Below are 24,813 nucleotides of genomic sequence, written 5' to 3'. Positions count from 1 at the left end.
TCTTTCAATTTTGCACCTAAAAATCCATATGATTGCTTATTTTTTGCGCCACCAATTCTACTTTGTAATGACGTCAGTTATTTTTCCCCAAAATCTACGGTGAAACGGAAAAAAAACCTACTTTGGTTTCACTTTAATTTCACTTTAGATGTAGTGATCAACTTTGAATGCCGCGTCTAAAGGGTTAATAGAGTGTGGCACTGTGATCAGTGCCGCACGCTATTAGCCACGGGTCCCGGCAGTACACCCTTGGTCCCAAACAGGTTAATTGCCGGAGCCTTATCAAACCTCTTATCAAAAGTTCAGCGAGTCCAGCAAGCCAAAATGTTGAAAAGCTCACTCATCTCTATACAGGGGAGGGGTTAAATGATATTCATTCACTTTTTTTTTTCAGTGTTATAGCTCCCATAAGGACCTATAACACTGCACACACTGATATTTATCATTGATCACTGGTTTCTCATAGGAAACCAGTGATCGATGATTCTGCCGCATGACTGCTCTTGCCTGGATCTTAGGCACTGAGCAGTCATTCGGCGATTGGACAGCGAGGAGGCAGGTAGGGGCCCTCCCGCTGTCCTGTAAGCTGTTTGAGATGCCGCGATTTCGCCACGGCTATCCCGAACAGCTCCCTGAGCTAACCGGCAGCTTTCACTTTTAGCCGCGCGGCTCAGCTCTGAGCATGCGGCTAAAGGGTTAATAGCGCGCGGCGCCGCGATCACTATGACGCCGGGCCCGCCGTAATATGATGCGGGTTTCCGTGTAACCCCACGTTATATCACAGGAGCAGGACTAAGGACGTACCAGTACCTCCTTGGTCCTTAAGGGGTTTGCCACAATCATCTGGGAGACACACCAAACGTGTAAGAAGGTGCTCTGGTCAGATGAAACCAAAATCAAACTTTTTGGCAACAATGCAAAATGTTATGTTTGGCGTAAAAGCAATACAGCTCACCACCCTGAACACACCATCCCCACTGTCAAACATGGTGGTGGCAGCATCATGGTTTTTGCCAGCTTTTTTTCAGAAGGGACAGGGAAGATGGTTAAAATTGATGGGAAGATGGATGGAGCCAAATACAGGACCATTGTGGAAGAAAACCTGATAGAGTCTGCAAAAGACCGGAGACTGGGACGGAGATTTGTCTTCCAACAAGACAATGATCCAAAACATAAAGCAAAATCTACAATGGAATGGTTCACAAATAAACATATCCAGGTGTTAGAATGGCCAAGTCAAAGTCCAGACCTGAATCCAATCGAGAATCTGTGAAAAGAACTGAAAACTGCTGTTCACAAACGCTCTCCATCCAACCTCACTGAGCTCGAGGTATTTTGCAAGGAGGAATGGGCAAAAATTTCAGTCTCTCGATGTGCAAAACGGATAGACACATACCCCAAGCGACTTACAGCTGTAATGACAGCAAAAGGTGATGCTACAAAGTATTAACTTATGGGGGCTGAATAATTTTGCACGCCCAATTTTTCTGTTTTTTATTTGTTAAAAAAGTTTGAAATATCCAATAAATTTTGTTCCACTTCATGATTGTGTCCCACTTGCTGTTGATTCTTCACAAAAAATTACAGTTTTATATCTTTATGTTTGAAGCCTGAAATGTGGCAAAAGGTCGAAAAGTTCAAGAGGGCCGAATACTTTCACTATGCACTGTACATGTTCTGTGAAGATCCTAGGTTACCTATATGGTGACAATGGCAGATGGTTGCAAGAGGAATGGCGCTGTATGCGACATTCAGCAGCAGCACAGGTAGTCAGACAGGCGGCAGTGCAGGCACAGGCTGAGGCAGACTGCGGGCTGTTGGCGCTTCTCTCTGCCAGCCGGCTGGGACCACATTGCACGTCATCATTGACGTGGCAGCTCGCTCTACTCCCAGGCAGCCACTGCGGTACTCCAGGGCTGAATGCTGCAGCGGCTGCCTGGGAGGTAAAAAAAACTGAAAGGGGGAGCACTTCTGTGCCCCATTTACAGAGGTTGCAGCTGTGCCTGAGGTGACTGCCTCAGTTGCCTCATGGCAGCTACGGCTCTGGACTTATGAGACGGAAGGTTTAATCCTGGTTGCTAGGGTCCTGTCAAGATACTGAAGACTTGTCCGTAGGGGCAGGAATTTCCTCCTTGCAAGTAATCCTTGCAGGAATACCAGTTGAGAGATTAGATTTGAAATAGGCCTCTCCTCAGACCTAACCACACCTAAACCAAACTGTAGCTTTAAAGGAAATATGTCAGCAGTATCACCAGCAGTATCACCCCCACACAGGCTTGTAGTGCAGGTGATGCTGATCAAAACGATACTCATGGCGTCCAGATTCGCCCAGCCGGGCGGTCACTCCGCCCGGCTCATCAATATTCATAACCCCCCTCCCTGCTCTTGCGCCCGTGTTAGTGTATGGTGCATGCACCTCTTCTAGGGTATTCCCAGAGGTGGCGCATGTGCTGTACACTAACACGGGGTGCAAGAGCAAGGAGGGAAGCTGCGTATGCACCTTACACTTAAACGGGGCACAAGAGCAGGGAGGGTGGTTATGAATATTGATTAGTCGGGCAGAGCGCCCGCCCAGTTAAGATGACATCAGTGTGCCCCTTACTTGGTTCGGAGCTCTGCACATGCCACTAGGCACTCACTGCATAAAAAGAAAAAGGTTAATTGCGGCGGAATGGCTGGGCGAATCTGGAAGCCGTGAGTATCGTTTTGATCAGCATCACCCGCATTACAAGCCTGTGTGACAGGTTTAGTGTGGGTGATACTGCTGATGGATTTCCTTTAAGGGTACCTCAACATTTAAAACATATATACAAACAACTTTTCAGTAGAATACAATCATTATAAATATAACAAAAAATATTTTAGTGGGCCCAACAGCGTACTCTACCAAGCTGCCTTAGACAGTCCAAAGCCACATGGTAGCTATTGGTGCTGGGACACCACAAACTCCCCCTCTAAAACACAGTTGACCTCGGCACCCAGTCCTGCTGAGGAGTGGTGAAGGGCAATCCTTTTGAGGTAGGAGGAAAATGTGGTTTAGTGCAAATGAGAGTTCCTTACAGGTTAGAATTAAAGTTGGGGCCCATTGTTGACCCAAATACTTTGTGCGTGTTGTTTTTTGCCAATTGGTCGGGTGATGCAAGATTATTAACCCTTATTACTGCAGATAGAATAGGGATGTACAAACATGGAGAACATTACATACATAGAACACTCCTTAACGTACACCGTAGGTTGCAGCGGACAACTCTAAGGGAATAGTGTTGGGCTTGAATATTCGCATTTCAAATTTTTATCGCGAATAACGCAAGTTCACACATTCGCTGATATTGTGAATATATTTGCTATATATTCGAAATTACGAATATTCACTTTTTTACGCATGTGCGCATATTCGCATATTTGCATGTGTGAATATTCACATATTCCTTCTTTTCCCTTGTGGGCCAATTAGAATGATGCAAATACACTTGTCAGAGGTTATCAACAACATTCCTAGCAACCAATAGTAAAGTTGCCCACCCCCTCACTGTTTTCTTCTTTGAATACACGAATATTCACGTATGCGAATATACAGTGGGGATCAAAAGTTTGGGCACCCCAGGTAAAAATTTGTAATAATGTGCATAAAGAAGCCATGGAAAGATGGAAAAATGTCCAAAAGGCATCAAATTACAGATTAGACATTCTTATAATATGTCAACAAAAGTTAGATTTTATTTCCATCATTTACACTTTCAAAATAACAGAAAACAAAAAAATGGCGTCTGCAAAAGTTTGGGCACCCTGCAGAGTTAATATTTTGTACTGCCCCCTTTGGCAAGTATCACAGCTAGTAAACGCTTTTTGTAGCCAGCCAAGAGTCTTTCAATTCTTGTTTGAGGTATCTTTGCCCATTCTTCCTTACAAAAGTCTACCAGTTCTTTGAGATTTCTTGGCTGTCTGTCACGCACTGCTCTCTTAAGGTCTATTCATAGATTTTCAATGATGTTGAGGTCAGGAAATTGTGAAGGCCATGGCAAAACCTTCAGTTTATGCCTCTAGATGTAATCTCCCGTGGATTTCGAGGTGTGTTTAGGATCATTATCCATTTGTAGAAGCCATCCTCTCTTTAACTTCAGCTTTTTCACCGATGGCATCAAGTTAGCATCCAAAATTTGCTGAAATTTTAGTGAATCCATTTTTCCTTCTACTCATGAGAGGTTCCCTGTGTCACTGGCTGCAATACAATCACAAAGCATGATTGATCCACCCCCATGCTTAACAGTTGGACAGAGGTACTTTTCATTAAATTCTGTTCCCCTTCTCCAAATGTACCTTTGCTCATTCCGGCCAATTTTAACCTCATCGGTCCACAGAAGTTGTTTCCAAAATGCATCAGGCTTGTCTATATGTTCGTTTGCAAAGTTCAAATGCTGATTTTTGTGGTGAGGACGAAGAAGACGTTTTCTTCTGATGACTCTTCCATGAAGACCATATTTGTACAAGTATCTCTTTATAGGGGAATAGTGTACCACAACTCCAGTGTCTGCCAGATCTTTCTGGAGGGATTGTACAGTCAAACGTGGGTTTTGAATTGTTTTTCTCACAATCCTGCAAGCTGTTCTGTCTGATAATTTTCTTGGTCTTCCAGATCTTGCTTTAACTTCCACTGTTCCTGATGATTGCCATTTATTAATAGTGTTGAGCGGCATAGGCCATATTCGAATTCGCGAATATTCGCGAATATATGGACGAATATTCGTCATATATTCGCGAATATTCGCATATTCGTTATCTCCTCGTTTTATTTTCGCATATGCGAAAATTTGCGTATGTGAAAATTAACATATGTGAAAATTTGCATATACAAAATTAGCATATGCGAAAATTCACATATGCGAAAATTCGCATGTGCTAATTTTCGCATATGCGAATTTTCGCACGGCAGTCTCACACAGTAGTATTACAGCCTTCTTTACACCACACAAGCTGGAAGCAGAGAGGGATGATCACTGTGATGTGTACTGTGAAGAAACAAATAAAAAAAAAAAAAAAAAGAATATTCGTAATTACGAATATATAGCGCTATATTCGCGAAATTCGCGAATTCGCGAATATGCGATATTCGCAAATAATATTCGAATTGCGAATATTCGCGAGCAACACTATTTATTAATTACATTCTGAACAGAGGATACTGACATCTGAAAATGTTTTGCTATCTTCTTATAGTCTTCTCCAGCTTTGTGAGCGTCAACTATTTTCAGTTTCAGATTTCTAGACAACTGCGTAGAAGAACCCATGGTGCTGATTGTTGGGGCAAGGTCAGATGAGTCTGGGCATTTAATACCTTTGAGATCGACATCACCTGGTCTTCCCAGATGATGATTGAGAACAATCCATGACACTGGCAGGTCTCAGCTTTGCAAAGGGGGCAGTGCATGCTATAAATTCTGCAGGGTGCCCAAACTTTTGCAGACGCCATTTTTTTTTTGTTTTCTGTTATTTTGAAAGTGTAAATGATGGAAATAAAATCTAACTTTTGTTGACATATTATAAGAATGTCTAATCTGTAATTTGATGCCTTTTGGAGATTTTTCCATCTTTCCTTGACTTCTTTATGCACATTAATTATACAAATTTTTACATGGGGTGCTCAAACTTTTGATCCCCACTGTAATTGAGTTAGTGGCAATCTACTTGGCTTCTATCCACTTACCCCACAGACCTACATATGTCAATCACAATTACATTTGTAAAAAGGAAAAGAAGAGCACTTAAGTGCCGTAAATTCAATAGCAATGTATCCAGAAAAGATAGCAGGTTAGTGTACACCTGGTAATGTTGTACTTAGAGCACTACATCTGAATTAGCGTCTCGCTCTATAGATAGGGCAGGTAGCCGGGGTGCAGCCAGGAGCTCTCCCGTCCAAAGGTAGACTTCGGTCGGTTCAGCAGATAGCAGAGGTAAGCCCACAGCGTAGGCAGCAAGGAAAAGGTGGCTCCACCAGGCGCTTCACCCAGAGTCTCTCTGCTCTAACAGAGGTTCAACAGAGGGATGGAGGCAAAGAATAAAATAACAAAAATTCTTTATTTTGGAAGGAGCGCTAGGACTTCGTGTTTCAAGGGGTGGGACCCCCTCTTCATCAGGTCCAATAGCTATCAGGTCCAAAGATGTTCCCAAAATGACCCCACATCCATACCCCAGATGATCCATTGGGCACTCCACCCAAGTCAGGTGCTGCAGAAACCTGCATATCACTTCACCACAGTATGAAATGTTAAAGGGGTACTCCGGTGGCATATGTTTGGGGTACTCCGGAGCAGCATATGTTTGCTATGGGGATTTTCTCCTGCTCTGGGCAGTTCCTGACATGGACAGAGGTGTCAGCAGAGAGCACTGTGGTCGTGACAGAAAAGAAATCCAAAAAGAAAAGAATTTCCTCTGTAGTATACAGCCGCTGATAAGTACTGGAAGGATTAGGATTTTTTAATAGAATTAATTTGTAAATCTGTTTAACTTAATCATCTAATCAGATGATTTAAAAAAAAAGTTTTCCACCGGAGTACCCCTTTTAAATACAGACTGTGATGCCCTCCTCAACATGTCTCGCTGTAACAACTGCTTGTCAAGAGGCTCATAGATGGCAATGGTATTCTATATTTTAATGTAAACAATAAAGGTAACATATGGGGGGTGAGATATCAAGAGGGGTGTTAGTGACTCTCGGCTTAGGCCCTGGGGTTTTGATTGTTCAGTATTGAGGACCCCTCACCCTCCTTGGGTTACTTGTACTCAGTGTTGACCAAGGCCTCCCAGATATGCTCAAAGAGAGAAAATTCCATAGACACTGCATGTGAAGTTAGTACATTTAGGTTGTAGCTGTTGAAAACAGCTCCTTGAACACGTCAGAGAAATGGCTTTACTACCGGTTACTTGGCCAAATCAATGTAATGGTGAGCTGTCAGTGTACCTGCAATGAAGACTGGAGGGGTCCAACTACCTAATGAAGACTAGAGGGGTCCAACTACCTCAGTTCGCTAATTATACTGTACTGACTGATCTGATTTCTGAAGTTCAGGTGACTGAAAATATTTGCTTTTGATCTGGCTTTTATTTAATTAAAAACCATCTTACATGCCACAGATTGGAGCTAGGTGTGTCAAAATTTAACAATTTGCAGATCTTAGTGCCTATGGCTACATCTTTGATTTGCATAACCTCACAACTTGTTTTTCTTGGTGTTGCAATTTCAAAGTTGAGGAATGTATATTCTGCAATTGCTTGCAGGATTTGACACAAATGAGCACAACAGGTGCACATTACAAATGAATAAAACAGAGCAAATGGATTGTGCCCATCAAAGAGACAAAAATTAATACAAGGGGTAGAACCCAAAGATTCCATGTGAGAGAATAAGGGCTACACCCCCCCCCCCTTTCCCATTGTTGAATGATATAATAACGATTTCTGGCAAATGTTGACCTGATGATAGTTATAAATCTTCTGTGTAAGCAGACAATTATTTCCAACTACTATGCCCTAGTGTTTTCAAGAGGATGTACAAAGTGCAAAAATATGCAAGAGATGAATGCTGCAGTGTCAAACTTTAGTTCTTGGGTGCTCAATCCTCAAGACCCGACCACGGCCACGGAAATCCAGTACATAGAAGTGGAAGACGGCACTCCAGACAATGGTAGTGAAAAATAGCTTTTATTTACCACTCAAAGAAGAATACATGCAATGTTTCAACTTCACAATGAAGTCTTTTTCAAGCATATTTACATTGCAGGAATTCTTATTAGATGGGTGAATAAAAGCACTTGGAGTTTTTCACCACCCTTGTCTAGAGTGCCGTCTTCCACTTCTACAGGGTGGGCCATTTATAGGGATACACGTTAATAAAATGGGAATGGTTGGTGATATTAACTTCCTGTTTGTGGTACATTAGTGAGGGGGGAAACTTTTCAAGATGGGTGGTGACCATGGCGGCCATTTATAAGTTGGCCATTTTGAATCCAACTTTAGTTTTTTCAATAGGAAGAGGGTCATGTGACACATCAAACTTAATGGGAATTTCACAAGAAAAACAATGATGTGCTTGGTTTTAACGTAACTTTATTCTTTCATGAGTTATTTACAAGTTTCTGAACACTTATAAAATGTGTTCAATGTGCTGCATATTGTGTTGGATTGTTAATGCAACCCTCTTCTCCCACTCTTCACACACTGATAGCAACACCGCAGGACAAATGCTAGCACAGGCTTCCAGTATCCGTAGTTTCAGGTGCTGCACATCTCGTATCTTCACAGCATAGACAATTGCCTTCAGATGACCCCAAAGATAAAAGTCTAAGGGGGTCAGATCGGGAGACCTTGGGGGCCATTCAGCTGGCCCACAATGACCAATCCACTTTCCAGGAAACTGTTCATCTAGAAATGCTTGTACACCAGATGTCTGGGGTGCCACAGCAGAGATTGCAGGGGGTCTCCAGCGGTCGGACCCCCGTGATCAGACATCTTATCACCTATCCTTTGGATAGAGGATAAGATGCCTAGGGGCGGAATACCCCTTAAACTAACGTTACTCAAAACTTGACGTACCCAACTCCCATTGCAGACTTGAAGACTTCCTGATCACATTTATATTTCTAGCTCTTGCTAAAGAGATGTACAGATGTGCATTTTATATGTTATTTCTTTATTTATTTTTTCCCATAGCAACATTATCTTCAACTACTCATTTAACACTCCTGGCTTCCCACCTGCTAAATGTTATCCCAAGAATCGACCACTAGACCAGCAAGGGGCACAGAGCCCTTTATCCCTAAGAGAAGTCTTAAGAAAGCACAACATTATAGGCAAAATTGTGCAATCTGATTGGTTCTTTTCCTTGGTATCACGAAAATAAAACCTCTCGAGTAAACTAAAAAACATGTGTGTCATAAAAAGTGATTTAAATGATGTGTAATTGTATGATGATACATGTCCTTTAAGGTTAGGAAGGAACATCTGCAATGTTGAAATATCTGTTGTCACTCAGTTGTTCTTTAATGGAATAGCTTGGGCTGAGTTAATAGTGTGAACTTTTCAATTATGGGAACAAAAAAAATTTAAGAAACTCTTCACGAATCCCATTTTAAATGATAGGGTTATGTGTGTTCTTCACAGAAACAGAAGGGCTAATAAATGAGCGTGTGTTAAATGTCAAAAAAAAAAAAAAAAAAGGAATGCTCGGACCTGACACCCATAATGTGGTGGTGCACGATCTTGCTGGAAAAACTCAGGGAACATGCCAGCTTCAGTGCATAAAGAGGGAAACTCATCATCATGTAGCAATTTCGCATATCCAGTGGCCTTGAGGTTTCCATTGATGAAGAATGGCCCCACTATCTTTGTACCCCATATACCACACCATGCCATCAATTTTTGTGTTCCAACAGTATTGGAGGGATCTATCCAATGTTGGTTAGTGTCAGACCAATAGCGGTGGTTTTGTTTATTAACTTCACCATTCACATAAAAGTTTGCCTCATCACTGATCAAAATCTTCTGTGTAAACTGAGGGTCCTGTTCCAATTTTTGTTTTGCCCATTCTGCAGCACCTGAAACTACGGTTACTGGAAGCCTGTGCTAGCATTTCTCCTGCGGTGTTGCTATCAATGTGTGAAGAGTGGGAGAAGTGGGTTGCATTTACAATCCAACACAATGGGCAGCACATTGAACACATTTTATAAGTGGTCAGAAACTTTTAAATAACTCATGAAAGAATAAAGTTATGTTAAAACCAAGCAAATCATTGTTTTTCTTGTGAAATTCCCAACAAGTTTGATGTGTCACATGACCCTCTTCCTATTGAAAAAACAAAAGTTGGATTCAAAATGTCCGACTTCAAAATGGCCACCATGGTCACCACCCATCTTGAAAAGTTTCCCCCCTCACATATACTAATGTGCCACAAACAGGAAGTTAATATCGCCAACCATTCCCATTTTATTAAGGTGTATGCATATAAATGGCCCACCCTGCATATACATACTAAATTATTGTATGTACCTACCATATACAGCTTTCAATATTGTATGTGGAAAGATTTTCAGCTGTACTAAATGTACTCTGCCTTTCTCCATAGACAGATGGGAGGCCTTTAGAAATGGCGCTGGATGTTGGCTGTGGGACTGGACGTTATACTTTACCTCTAGCTCCTCACTTCAAGAAGGTTGTGGGAATAGATATCAGTGAATCCCAAATAAATGTGGCTAAAAAAAATAGTTTAGCAAACAATGTGTCGTACATGTGAGTATTACACTGGATTTACCAATTCTGATAATTTAATGATTGGATGGGATTGCACTGGTCACAGTAATATTCATCTCTCTTCTGTCTATAGGGTGGCTCCGGCTGAGAAGTTACCCATGGAGAATAATTCTGTGGACCTGGTGAATGCCGCTCTTGCTGCTCATTGGTTTAAAGAGGACATATTTGCCAGTGAGGCAGTTCGAGTATTGAAAACAAAAGGATGTCTGGCTGTACACGCTTTTTATCCAAACACGGTCATTGAATATGAAGATTTGTCACGTGAACTAAACATAGCAATGTCTAAGGTAGCATACTGTTAAAATTAGGTATAACCTATAAACTTTTACATTTTACAGCTATGATTTCATACAGGGACATGCCCCCATAAGCATAAAAGGGGGGCTTGAGCCCCTGCCCTTTTTCTAAACTTGCCGTTTGATGCCCTATTGACAGGCATATTATTGCATTCTGCCACAATTTGTGCAAAATTGTGGTAAAATCCAGCCAAAACACAATCAATTTTATTTTTGCTGTTTTGTTTTCCCTCCTCACCCTCTAAGAGACATAATCTTTATAAGGCTTGTTAAGAGGGGGGATTGAAAAGTAAACCACAATTTAGCAACTTTCGGGGGCTTAGTTTTTACACAGTAAAAACTGTGAGTGAAAAATATTAAAATTATACAAATGGTTACATGCTTTTTTTATTATTGTACTGCTTTTAAAAGAAAACTCAAACTTTTCAGACAAAAGAAGTATGTTTAAAATTGTCCTATTCTTTTATTTTTCAGCATACGCGGCTGTATGAGGGTCATTTGTTTACCACTTTTTATTTTCTTCGGACATTTGATACTATGATATAATAAAATACTGATCAGTACTATCAGCAATATTTTTATACAGCCTGCACAAGAAGATCAGCTATCCTGCAGCACAAAGAAGGGTAAAAGACCTCCGGACACCATTTTTACTCATTGGACCCCCCGTGATTGCACTGGGGGGGTCCAATGAGACCCCTCAGACCCACCATAATTTCCATTTTCCCTATAAATGTCATGATTGGCATTGATTACAGTATCTAAAGGGTTAATGGTGGGCATCAGCATGATCGCTAATGTCTGCCATTGGGGATGAGTCTCCAGTTGCTGCCAGAACTGTGAAGGAAACGCATTTCCTGTAAAGGCTCGGCACTGTACACAAAGTACCAGCCGGCCACACCATACATATACGGCGTATGTCCTTAAGTGGTTAAAAGTCATAACCAATCCACATGGATTTATCTCGTTTGTCAGATCATGGTTGCAGCCATTTGCAGTTTGCAAAACAACCCATTCACTTAGATTAGCTGAGATTCAGCACAACAAGTAAATGATCTTTAACAGGGGGGCCAGTGGGTCCCACTTTAAATTCTGCCCTTGGCCCTGCCTATTGCCCTCACAAAAGGAGCTGCAGCATTAGTCACGCTGACACTCCGCCATGCACCCCCCCTTCCCCCGTGCACCCTATCTGTACTGTGACATCACTGTGCATATTATCCCTGTACTGTAACATCACTGTGTGTGTTATCCCTGTACTGTGACATCTCTGGGCATATTAACCAGGTAATGTGAAATCACTGTGTGTGTGTGTGTGTTACCCCTGCACTGTTACATTACTGTGTATTATCCCTGTACTGTGATATCACTATGTGTATTATGTCTGTAATGTGACATTACTGTGTATTAGGTCTGTACTGTAACATCACTATGCATATTAACCCTGTACTGCAATGTCACTCTGCATATTATCCCTGTAAAGTACAGGAATAATACACACAGTAATGTCACAGTACAGGGATAATACACACAGTGATGTCACAGCAAAGGGATAATATACACAGTGATGTCACAGTACAGGGATAATACACACAGTAATGTCATACTACAGGGATAATATACACAGTGATGTCACAGCACAGGGATAATACACTCAGTGATGTCACAGTACAGGGTTAATATACACAGTGATGTCACAGAACAGAGATAATACATCCAGTGATGTCACAGTACAGTATGTTGACTTGTGTTGTACTTTTTATTGAGCATGATGGAACACAGTGTGCCAGTGCCCTTGATGTTTTAGGTCAGTAGCAATACAAAAAGTGATGTCCCAGTACAGAGATTATACACAGAGATGTCAAAGTACAAGGATAATACACACAGTGAAGTGCCTTTTTGTCTGAGCTCCTGCCCACCAAAATATCTGTGCATGTCCCCAAGTTCATATACAAAATTCTACTGTGTTTTAATTCCCTTAAGCTTGCCCTACTATTTTAGTAGTGTCCACATTAGTTTCTTGTCTTTCTGTAGTTTCTAGAAAGGGTCATTTGTGAATCAACTTTTGACATAAAGCCTCAAGTGATGTTAATGGCTTCATTGTCTGCCCCCCTGCACATGGCACTGTCTTGTATTGTAACTTTGGTGGCCCGTTAAATTTTATTAGAGCCTTGGCCCACAAAAGTAATATGATTTAGTCAGACCCTGATTAAAATATTATTAATACATGTATTTCTTTTCATGAATAATTTTTTAAATTTTTGTAGGTGTGGGATATTTTGGTCCAGCAAGATGATAAAAGCTTAAAGCCCATGTTTTGTCAGTACTATAATATATATGAGGCTATACAACTAAAAGACAAGAAATGGTAAGTAACACTTTGAGAGCAATGTAGATTGGCACCACTCCGCTATACAACACATGTAGGGGTTAATCAGCTACAGGAGCTGGACACAATCATCCAATGGATAACCTTTGAAACTCAGCATAAAGGTAGAAAATTGTAGAACTCAAACAAAAAAGAAAGTCTGTGGCACTCGAGGGATTGCAAATAAAAGTCTTCTTTATTGGCTCCAAACAGCTACAAAGGAAGGACATGTCAGAACACCTAGACGTGTATTTGCATCCATCCCTTGAGTGCCGCAGACTCTCTTTTTTGTGTGAGTTCAAGAAATGTAAATGTTTTACTTATTTTACCTCCAAACATACCGTATTTATCGAGGGTATACCACGCACCGGCCTATAACACGCACCCTCATTTTACCAAGGATATTTGGGTAAAAAAAGTTTTTTACCCAAATATCCATGGTAAAATGAGGGTGCGTGTGTGCGCATGTATACCCCGATACACCCCCAGGAAAGGCAGGGGGAGAGAGGCCGTCGCTGCCGGCTTCTCTCCCCCTGCCTTTCCTGGGGTCTAGAGCCCTGCTGCCGGCCCTTCTCTCCCCCTGGCTATCGGCACCGCTGCCCGTTCTGTCCCCCTAACTATCGGTGCCGGCGCCCCATTGCCGGCGCCGATAGCCAGGGGGAGAGAAGCGGCGCCGACAGCCAGGGGGAGAGAAGGGGCAGCGGCACCCATTGCCGGCGCCGCTGCCCCGTTGCCTCCCCCCATCCCCGGTGGCATAATTACCTGCAGCAGCGCGGACCCGACCCTGGCAACAGGTAATTATGCCACCGGGGATGGGGGGAGGCAACGGGGCAGCGGCGCCGGCAATGGGTGCCGCTGCCCCGATAGCCAGGGGGAGAGAAGGGCCGACAGCAGGGCTCTAGACCCCAGGAAAGGCAGGGGGAGAGAAGCGGGCAGCGACGGCCTCTCTCCCTCTGCCTTTCCTGGGGGTGTATCGGCGTATAACACGCACATAGACTTTAGGCTAAAAATTTTAGCCTAAAAAGTACGTGTTATACGCCGATAAATACGGTACATGCATTATTATTATTATTATTTTTTTTTTAAGTAATACTAGCTTTTGGAAAATGTATCTAAGCTCCTAGAATTAAATTCTTTCTAGCAGAATTTTGAAAGTAAATTAAATGACACAGGTAAAAAAAAATATATTTGAATGCAAAAATCCATATCAATAAGCAAACTAAAAGCAAAGCAAAGAGTTTCTAAAGATACTTAGCATTTCTTCAGCACCCCAGACATCCAGTGCATGGAGCACACTTCGCTCCGTGCCAGATGACTGGATCCTGATGTCACGGTCACACCCCGCTGTGACGTCACGAGCCTCCAGAGCTGCACCCGATGCTCTAAACAAATGCAGCAGGGAGATCATAGGGTCCCTAGTGTACGAACTGGATATGCATACAACATTATGCCTGTCAGGCCAGTTTCACGCTTCACAGAGCGCTTTGTTGTGACCTCCACAAATTACACTGATCACACTTAAAATTCCTAGTATAAGTCAACTTTTAATCCAATTTTCCAAATTTTTTTCCTGTAGCCTACCTTATACCAAATAATCCCTAATACATTTAGTTAGGTAAGGCTTATTTAATGGAGTTTTACTTGGGATCTCATTATTTTGTAGTATGTACCATTTTTTATGGATAGCTGACCTGATCTTGTCTGCCATGGGGCTAAAGGCAAAAGAAAAGGAAACATTTTTTTGTGTTTTTTTTTTTTTCTATTTTATTTTTAAATAATAATGCGTTTCTTGGAAGTTTTTTTTAATTTTATTTAATGTTTCTTTTAATAAGGGTTTGAGAAAACCTCTAGCTTCTAATTGTTCCCACAACTTCATAGCTTGTTTTTCAAAAACTTTATTTTTACTATTGATGTGTTTTAATCACACAAATTGGTCACATGGTAATTTTTTTTTAAATGTTGAGAGTGGAAACTATCATATCGCAACAAACAATTTGTTGCGGTAGAATTCCTATACTTCTCAATCTCAAACTATCATGTCTTACTACTAACCGTGTATCCAAAAACTCTATACTGTCTCCTCTAATATGGCATGTAAAAATCATATGTTTGTATTATATGTTCATTAGTGTTTCTGACCAGGACCAAACTATCAAAATGTCGTCCACATGACGGATGTAAAGTGCAAGATGCCTTACAAAAGGATTCTTATTAGAAAATACTAACTCATCCTTAAGGACCCCCCAAAAAATATCTGCAAAAGAGGGGGCCACTGGGGTCCCCATGGCAGTACCGGCTCGTTCACTGTACCACTTGTTATTAAATTGAAACAAATTATGACTTAACACGTACTGGAGCATTTCACATATATAATTTATGTAATTCTTACTGTGCTGTTGGGATTGGCTTAGACGACGATGGACAGCCTCCTCAGAATGCGGGTAAAGAGGCTTTCCACGTCAATACTGGCCAAAGAAATATCTTTTTTCCAACCAAATTCTTCCAAAATATGTAATAAGTGTTGGGTTCCTTCAAATGTGAAAGGATAGTGGTCAATAGAAGACATATTCCCAGTCTAAATATTGAGACAGGGGTTCAGTAACTGAACACCTGCCTGCAACAATGACAATGGTGGATTCAAAGTAAAAGGTTTTTCAGGTGGGTTGTTCACCACAGGATTTTCATCTGCTAACGCCATGTGTGCTAAATACATTTCTATCTTGATCAGAAAATAGGGGATTAATCAAAAAACCTAATAGTCCTATCTCCTCTTGTCTCTCTCCCTCTAAGCCAATAGCACCAGTAGGAGGAGATTGGCCAGATGAGAAGAAACGCTGAAGAATAAATTCAGCTTTAACCCCTTCCCGACCTATGACATACCTGTACGTCATGGTTGGCAAGGTGTTCCCGACCCATGACATACAGGTACGTCATGGAGATTACTGCCGCTACTCGCGGCATCCCGCAGCGCCCGGAAAGATGGTGGCTATCACTGATAGCCAGCCATCTTACCATGCGACCACGGGGGGTTTCATCCCCCACCCCCCCAGCGATCGCTGCTATCAGCTGGTCAAATCTGACTAGCTGATAGCAGCGTTTCGCTATCAGAATACTTAGCAGCGCGGTGTGTGAGTCCGGATCACGGGGATCGGGACACACACCGCTCTGCTAAGTGTCCCTGACCCATCCCCCGGCGTCACTTACCCGTCGGAGCGGTGTCCCGAGCGGTCCCGGCGGTCCCGGCGTCCTGCATGCGGTCCTGGCTGCGCTGCGTCCCGGAGGTGAGTTTCCGGCAGGAGTGCGGCATCTTCATTGGCAGCAGTGAGATCGCCGTAAAGCGATCTCACTGCTGCCTCTGAGAGTTTCAAAACTGCAACTCCCAGCATGCCCAGACAGCCTTTGGCTTTCTGGGCATGCTGGGAGTTGTAGTTTTGCAACATCTGGAGGTCCACAGTTTGGAGACCACTGTATAATGGTCTCCAATCTGTGCTCTTCCAGATGTTGCAAAACTACAAATCTCAGCATGCTCAGTCTGTCCAGGCATGCTGGGAGTTGTAGTTCTCTAACATCTGGAAGAGCATAGATTGGAGACCATTATACAGTGGTCTCCAAACTGTGGACCTCCAGATGTTGCAAAACTACAACTCCCAGCATGCCCAGACTGCCCAAGCATGCTGGAAGTTGTAGTTCGGCAACATCTGATCCTTCAGATATTGCCGAACTACAACTTCCAGCATGCCTTGGCAGTCTGGGCATGCTGGGAGTTGTAGTTTTGCAACAACTGGAGGCACACTAGTTGGGAAACATTGTCCGTTTCCTACCTCAGTGCCTCCAGCTGTTGCAATTGTTGCAAAACTATAACTCCCAGCATGCACTGACAGACCATGCATGCTGGGAGTTGTAGTTTTGCAACAGCTGGAGGCACACTGGTTTGGAAACACCAAGTTTGGTTGCAAAACACTTGAAAGTTTATTACTTAACTTAGTGTTTCCAAACCAGTGTTCCTCCAGCTGTTGCAAAACTACAACTCCCAGCATGCACGGACAGCCAAAGGGCATGCTCGGAGTTTGCAACAGCTGGATGTTTGCCCCCTCCCCCCAATGTGAATGTACAGGGTACACTCACATGGGCGGAGGTTTACAGTGAGTGCTGCAAGTTTGAGATGGCGCAAATTTTGCGCTGCAGCTCAAACTTCCAGCGGCAAACTTGCTGTGAACCTCTGCCCATGTGACTGTACCCTAAAACACTACACTACACTGACACTAACCTAAAATAAAAAGTAAAAAACACTACATATACACATACCCCTACACAGCCCCCCTCCCCCCAAAAAATGAAAAACGTCTGGTACGCTACTGTTTCCAAAACGGAGCCTCCAGCTGTTGCAAAATAATAACTCCCAGTATTGCCGGACAGCCATTGACTGTCCAGGCATGCTGGGAGTTTTGCAACAGCTGGAGGCACCCTGTTTGGGAATCACTGGCGTAGAATACCCCTATGTCCACCCCTATGCAAATCCCTAATTCAGGCCTCAAATGCGCATGGCGCTCTCTCACTTTGGAGCCCTGTCGTATTTCAGGGCAACAGTTTTGGGACACATATGGGGTATCGCCGTACTCGGGAGAAATTGCCTTACAAATTTTGGGGGGCTTTTTCTTCTTTAACCCCTTATGAAAAGGTGAAGTTGGGGTCTACACCAGCATGTTAGTGTAAAAAAATTAATTTTTTACACTGACATGCTGGTGTTGCCCTATACTTTTCATTTTCACAAGAGGTAAAAGGGAAAAAAGACCCTCTAAATTTGTAACGCAATTTCTCGTGAGTACGGAGATACCCCATATGTGGGCGCAAAGTGCTCTGGGGGCGCACAACAAGGCCCAGAAGGGAGAGTGCACCATGTACATTTGAGGCGATTTGCACAGGGGTGGCTGATTGTTACAGCAGTTCTGACAAACGCAAAACAATAAATATTCACATGTGACCCCATTTTGGAAACTACACCCCTCACGGAATGTAATAAGGGGTGCAGTGAGCATTTACACCCCACTGGTGTATGACAGATTTTTGGAACAGTGGTCTGTGAAAATGAAAAATAAAATTTTTGATTTGCACAGTCCACTGTTTCAAATATCTGTCAAACACCAGTGGGGTGTAAATGCTCACTGCACCCCTTATTACATTCCGTGAGGGGTATAGTTTCCAAAATGGGGTCACATGTGGGGGGGGTCCACTGTTCTGGCACCATAGGGGCTTCCTAAATGGGACATGCCCCCCAAAAACCCTTTCAGAAAAACTCACTCTCCAAAATCCCATTGTCGCTCCTTCCCTTCTGAGGGCTCTACTGCGCCCGCCGAACACTTTACATACGCATATGAGGTATTTCCTTACTCAAGAGAAATTGGGTTACCAATTTTAGAGTGATTTCTCTCCTTTTACCCCTTGTAAAAATTCAAAAATTGGGTCTACAAGAAAATGCGAGTGTAAAAAATGAAGATTTAGAATTTTCTCCTTCACTTTGCTGCTATTCCTGTGAAACACCTAAAGGGTTAAAACACTTACTGAATGTCATTTTGAATACTTTGGGGGGTGCAGTTTTTATAATGGGGTCATTTATGGGGTATTTCTAATATGAAGATCCTTAAAATCCACTTCCAACCTGAACTGGGCCCTGAAAAATTACGATTTTGAAAATCTTGAGAAAAATTGGAAAATTGCTGCTGAACTTTGAAGCCCTCTGGTGTCTTTCAAAAGTAAAAACTTGTCAATTTTTTTATGCAAACACAAAGTAGACATATTGTATATGTGAATCAATATGTAATTTATTTGGAATATCCATTTTCCTTTCAAGCAGAGACTTTCAAAGTTAGAAAAATGCTAAATTTTCTAAATTTTCATGAAATTTTTTGATTTTTTACCAAGAAAGGATGCAAATATCAGTGAAATTTTACCGATAACATAAAGTAGAATATGTCACGAAAAAACAATCTCGGAATCAGAATGATAAGTAAAAGCATTCCAAAGTTATTAATGTTTAAAGTGACAGTGGTCAGATTTTCAAAAAATGCCCAGGTCATGAAGGTGAAAATGGGCTGGGTCATGAAGGGGTTAAAACAAAAATGAAGCCCTTTTCCCAAAACTGAAACACAATCGGGAGACAAATCATGTTGTGTGAGATTTATAACAATGTACTGATATGTAGAATTTAGAGAAGCATACTGTAATCACTTATTGCTGCCAAGTGACCTACTTTCTCTTCATACCGCCTCTTCTTGGATATCTTTTTGCACTGGCCCCTCCGTGTGCACCTCCTTGAGGGGGGTGCTGAGATTGATTTCCCTCAGCCACTGAACTGTGGGACTCTACTGTGGTGGGCATATTGATCTCAACTGTCCCACTTGAGCCTGACCCTGAGTCTGTGCTCCATTAATTTTGTTGGGACCAGTTAGAATTCCTTAATCTCCTAGATCTTCTTTTCTTCTGCTGATTCCAATCGAAAACATGACCACTATAATAGTCCTGCTTATCCCGCAAGTATTTATTCTTTTTCCTCTCTTTTGTATAGGCTTGAATCGGCAGCTCTTTCTTCTTCACTATTTTCACTTGCACTTATGCCTGATGAATTAAAATACGGTATCCCTCCATTATACTGCAGCAGATGTGCAATAGGGACCCTTCAATAATATTAATTAATTTTATTAGGTATTAAGTATGTTATAATTTGGTGTGAATTTTTCTGTGAAGAGCAAAAACCGGCCCGTCGGCCATAATGTTGTATCCATATCCAGTTTGTCCAAATACATTTGTATGATATAGCTAAGATGGTCATATTTGGTCATATGGTCGATATTTTCTTCTATCAATCTGTGATACTTACCTTGTTGGAGAATAGAGCACCATCTATGATATTCAGCAAGGGGATTTGTCAGTTAGAGTTGATCATGCCGCAGATTCTGCATTGAGAGGAGACTGTGTCTTCTTTGGTGTATGCAAATATAACTAGCATCAGATATCTTCATTAGACATTTGTATATGTATATGCATATGTAGAGATGAGCGAATTTTTGAAAAATTAGATTTGGCCAATTCACCAATTTCGATTCGGTCCGAATTTATTTGCGGCAAATAGCTATTAAAAATTGTTATTTTTGGCCTACAGAGAGCCTGAAGGGGTGTAGAACACCTTGCCTTGCTATAACACTCATAGGGTGTGTGCTGGGTTAGTGAAATAATACTGTTATTCAGTATGACATGCAGATCAGAGGCATCACTATTAGAATCACTGTCGCAGAACGGCACAATGACAGAGCCTGGAGTTGGCAGCAGCATGAGGGGACCACATAGTGGCTGAATGACACAGCATGGAGGTGGCAGAAGCATGAGGAGACCATATAGTGGCTGAATGACACAGCGTGGAGTTGGCGGCAGCATGAGGGGACCACATAGTGGCTGAATGACACAGTCTGGAGTTTGCAGCAGCATTAGGAGAACATATAGTGGCTGAATGACACAGCGTGGAAGTGGCGGCAGCAGGAGGAGACCATATAGTGGCTGAATGACACAGAGTGGAGGTGGCGGCAGCATGAGGAGAACATATAGTGGCTGAATGAGACAGCATGGAGGTGGCAGCAGCATGAGGAGAACATATAGTGGCTGAATGACACAGCATGGAATTGGCGACAGCATGAGGAGACGGCATAGTGGCTGAATGACATAGCCTGGAGTTAGCGGAAGCATATAGTGCCTGAGTGACACAGCCTGAAATTTGCGGCAGCAGGAAGAGACCATATAGTGGCTGAATGACCCAGCCTGGAGGTGGCGGAAGCATAAGGAGACATATAGCCTCAATAGGGGTGTAGAACACTTTGCCTTGACCTAACATGCATAGGGAGTGTGATATGTTAGTTAAATAATACTGTTATTCAGTACGACATGCAGATTACAAGCATCGCTATTAGAATCACTGCCACAGAGTGTCTGGATGTGGCAGCAGGGAGACCATATTGCATCAAAATTGAAGAGAATTAAGAGATTTTTTATTTAATTTGAATTTATGAACATTTTTTGAATATCCATTCTGGTAAGCATCGAGCTGGCTGTCCTCCGCCAAGAGGAATAATACCTGTTCCAGCCCTTGCCTCTCAGTGAACCATAACTGATTAAATGAAACATTCGCACTTTCACAGTCGGGGGGACTGTGAAAGTGCGAATGTTTCATTTAATCAGTTATGGTTCATTGTTATCGCTCCAAGCTGTTTCATTGGATTCATGAGGTAATTCCATAGGTAATCTATGATGTTGACGACAATAGGGCCTCAGTCTTGAAAAGATTACATCGATTTTTTTAAATTAAAATTTAAGATTTATATTATATTTTATCCTGGCATTTACTTTGAACTAATACTGTATGTGTCACATCCAGTGCTCCGGCCAGACACACTGGCCGTGAGCGCTCCCCTTCTCTCGCCCTTCTCTCGCGGGACGCACCCGCATGCGAATCCCAGCCTGTCACTCACCTCCATTCTCTCCTGCCCTCTCCATCCACCCTCAGCACGGGCGCACGTGCCCCCGCCTCCTAGAGCGTGCGGACGTCGGAGCTCTCAGATTTAAAGAGCCAGTGTGCACCTGCACCTTTTGTTATAAGTACCTGCACCTTCCGCATATTCCTGCTGGATCTTTGTTAGCCTTGTGCCTTAGAGAAAGCTTATTCTGTGTTTGCTCTGCTGTATCCAGACCCTCTGCTCTATGTCCAGACCCTGCTCCAGTGCCACCTGCCAATTGACCTCCTGCTACGTTTTCTGACCACGCACCTCTCCCGCCTGCTCTGACCTCCTGCTATCCTGACCACGTCTTGCCGAATCCCTCCTGTGCCTCGCATAACCTAAGCCGCCTGTGTGGTCGAGTCATGCCAGGGGTAGTGACCTGGGTGCCGCCTGGCGCAGCAAGACCATCCCGCTTTGCGGCAGGCTCTGGTGAAAACCAGCAACACCTTAGACTCCCTGTCATCTGCCACACAGGTCCTGCGGATCCACTACCTCCATGAGTGTCCTGCCTACTGCCGTGAGTCTTACATTACGACCACAAAACCACATCTAACAACGAGTCACATGGTGGCACAATGACAGAGCCTAGAGGTGGCAGCAGCCCGACGAGACCTTAGGGCCTCACAATAGAAAAGACTGAAGATATTTTGTAAAATTTTAATTGAAGATTTTAGATACATGAAAATGTTTAAATTTTACTCTAAGGTGCCAACAGCAAAAGGAGATCATAAGGTGGCACAATGACACAGCCTGGAGATGGCAGCAGCATGAGGAGACCATAGGGCCTCACAATTCCAAAGATTAAAATATACATTTTCAAATTTTAATTAAAGATTTTTGGTAGCTAGTACTACCATAACAGTAATTGCTTATACCATCTGTCCTTGCTCTGGAAACAATTGTTTGTCAAAATTAATTCTGTTGCCTCCGCTACAAATTGAATGAATTGTGTAAATTTCTCTGTAGAGGACAAAAATGTCCTCAAAGCCTGTACACCCGTATCCTGAGGGATACGGGTGTACAGGATTTCGACATCAATTGAGGCTAAACTCCACCCCTCTTGCAATTCAAGGTTGTGCTAAGGTTGGTTATAAGATCGCCCGAGTCCTTCACATATGTTTGAATATGTTTCAATAATGGGGCTACTAACCAATCAATGTAGCCTGACAAGGCTTGAGTTGGGGACCCCACTGCAGCAACGATGGGGCATCCAGGGGGGGGGGATAGTGTTTCTTGTGAGTTTTGGCCAGTATATAAATATATGGCTTGGATGGATTTTCCGGGTAATAATTTGGATGCAGTTTTTTCCCCAATAATGCCCAGTTCAACGTATTTTCTCAGAAAAGAACGGACTTTGTCTAAAATTTTACGTGTAGGGTCGATCGATAACTCTTGGTATACCATAGTGGTACTTAACTGTTTGTTCAATTCGTTGTCGTAGTCTTGCCTCCACCACACAACAACAGATCCATCCTTGTCTGCTTTAGATACTGTAATTTGTTCGTTATTCCTTAGCCAGTCTAAAGCTTTCTTTTCCTTTTTAGTAATGTTCCAACCAGCCTGGGGGTATATCAGAGCTTTTAGATCTTTACATACTGCATCAAAGAATACTTCAGTTTGACTCCCAGGAATAGCTGGGGGATTAAAGGTAGATTGGTTCCCACCTTGAAAATAATTATTCTCATTATTGATACAGTCAAGGAAATCCTCCGTAACAATACCTTCTCCTTCATCCCAAAGTTCCATCAAATCTTTCATGGGGGCATAGTCATCAGATTCCAACCCTTTTACGACCCAAAATCCTAAGAGGCCGATAGAACACTGAACCTCTCCTTCAAGTAGTTTTTTCTTTTCAGGAATTATTTTCTGTTTTTGAACCATAATGAAACATTTCTTTAGATTTAACATTCGTACCGCCTTAAAAAGTTCTTCTTTAAATATGGAGAAATTAAAATTCTCTTTTAACCAAAATTGAGCCCTTTATTAAGGACTTGTACACATTCATGCGGTAATATGATGTCAGTAAAATTAACAACTAAATTGTTGTTGGTTCCTCCCTCCATGATACGGTTTTCCTTTTGAATGATTTTTTCAGACTTTTTTCTCCTTCTCCCTCTTCTGTTTTTTTCCTTTTCCCATATACTCTCTCCGGTCCCCCAAATGTGTACTGGCTGACATCATTTCACTTTCCTACGGACTCGAATCTGAGTCCGTGGTGAAATAATCCGATACTTTTGTTTTATTCATTTTTTTGTACTGATAATTCTGTTTCCCCTTTTTATAACTATTTTTAGGTTGTGAACCTTTACCTTTATTTTTATTCCAGGAAAACACTTGCTTTTGATCAAAATCTTTTTTGTTCCTAAGTAGTTTATCTTTTTTAATTTCTTTTATTGAAGCTTGTAAAACCACAAGCTTTTTTTCTAAGCGATTTTTAAAAGCTGCAAGCTGTTGGTCTGTAAGGCTGGTTTTTAACTCTTGCTTCGCTCTACACAAATCTCTGGTTACCACTTCATATTCAATTCTATTTTGCTCCAACACAAAATTCTGTAAATGAAATGAATTTTGTAAATGAAGTTCTTCCCATTTTCTTACAAAATCCGGGCTATCAGTAAATTGTGAAGGTGGCTTAAAAGGTCTTAACCCTCTCGGGGTCCTGTTATTGTCACTATAAGCTTGAAGTGAACTTATGGTCCAAAACATCCTAGTTTCCCTTTCAGCCAGTGTAGCAATTCTGAATTCTAAGGTTTTGGTGCTAATCGTGTATTTCCTCCTTCTTCTCACAAGCAGAGAAGAACTCCCCTGCCTCAGCCCGTCTCGTACTGAATGTGCTACAGGTGGCTCCCTCAGTGCATTCCATATCCATGTTGCAATCCTAGTAAACTGTATGTAGACTGTATAACGATGTGCTCAAATCCAAGAAGACAATAGAAAGAAGTATGTGAACCGCACAAGATAATAGGATGGGCACTATCAGTCCACTATCAGAACAAAGGTGCAATGGCGTTCAGCTGCACGGAGCCAAAATATCGGGAACTGCACAGAGTAGAAGAGGTTTGCTATGGTTATTTGCTTCTAAACTGGGTGGTTCCTGAGACACATGTCATCAGAGAGCACTTAGACAGAAAAGAAGAACTCAACTTCAGCAGCTCATAAGTGCTGAAAGGATTAAGATTTTTTAATAGAAGTAATTTACAAATCTGTTTAACTTTCTGGAGCCAGTTGATACATGAAAAAAAAGTTTTTTCCTGGATAACCCCTTTAAAGTTTAAAAATATGCTTAGGATAAAATATATGGACCCAAATTTTGTTT

At 42.2% G+C, this 24,813-nt stretch overlaps 1 protein-coding gene across 1 annotated transcript in view; it reads left to right on the top strand.

The window, feature by feature from the left end:
• LOC130284952 (putative methyltransferase DDB_G0268948) overlaps nucleotides 1–24,813 on the top strand; it is a 139,841-nt gene that overhangs the window by 72,793 nt on the left and 42,235 nt on the right. The window contains exons 3-5 of the mRNA XM_056535935.1: nucleotides 10,115–10,278; nucleotides 10,373–10,586; nucleotides 12,860–12,960. Of these exons, the coding sequence (XP_056391910.1) occupies nucleotides 10,115–10,278; nucleotides 10,373–10,586; nucleotides 12,860–12,960 (479 nt within the window). The remainder of the gene's footprint in view (nucleotides 1–10,114; nucleotides 10,279–10,372; nucleotides 10,587–12,859; nucleotides 12,961–24,813) is intronic.

Source organism: Hyla sarda, chromosome 8 (assembly GCF_029499605.1).
Source record: "Hyla sarda isolate aHylSar1 chromosome 8, aHylSar1.hap1, whole genome shotgun sequence".
Taxonomy (NCBI): Eukaryota; Metazoa; Chordata; class Amphibia; order Anura; family Hylidae; genus Hyla; species Hyla sarda.
Note: the sequence above shows the minus strand (reverse complement) of the source record. Positions and strands in the feature narration are given on the sequence as shown.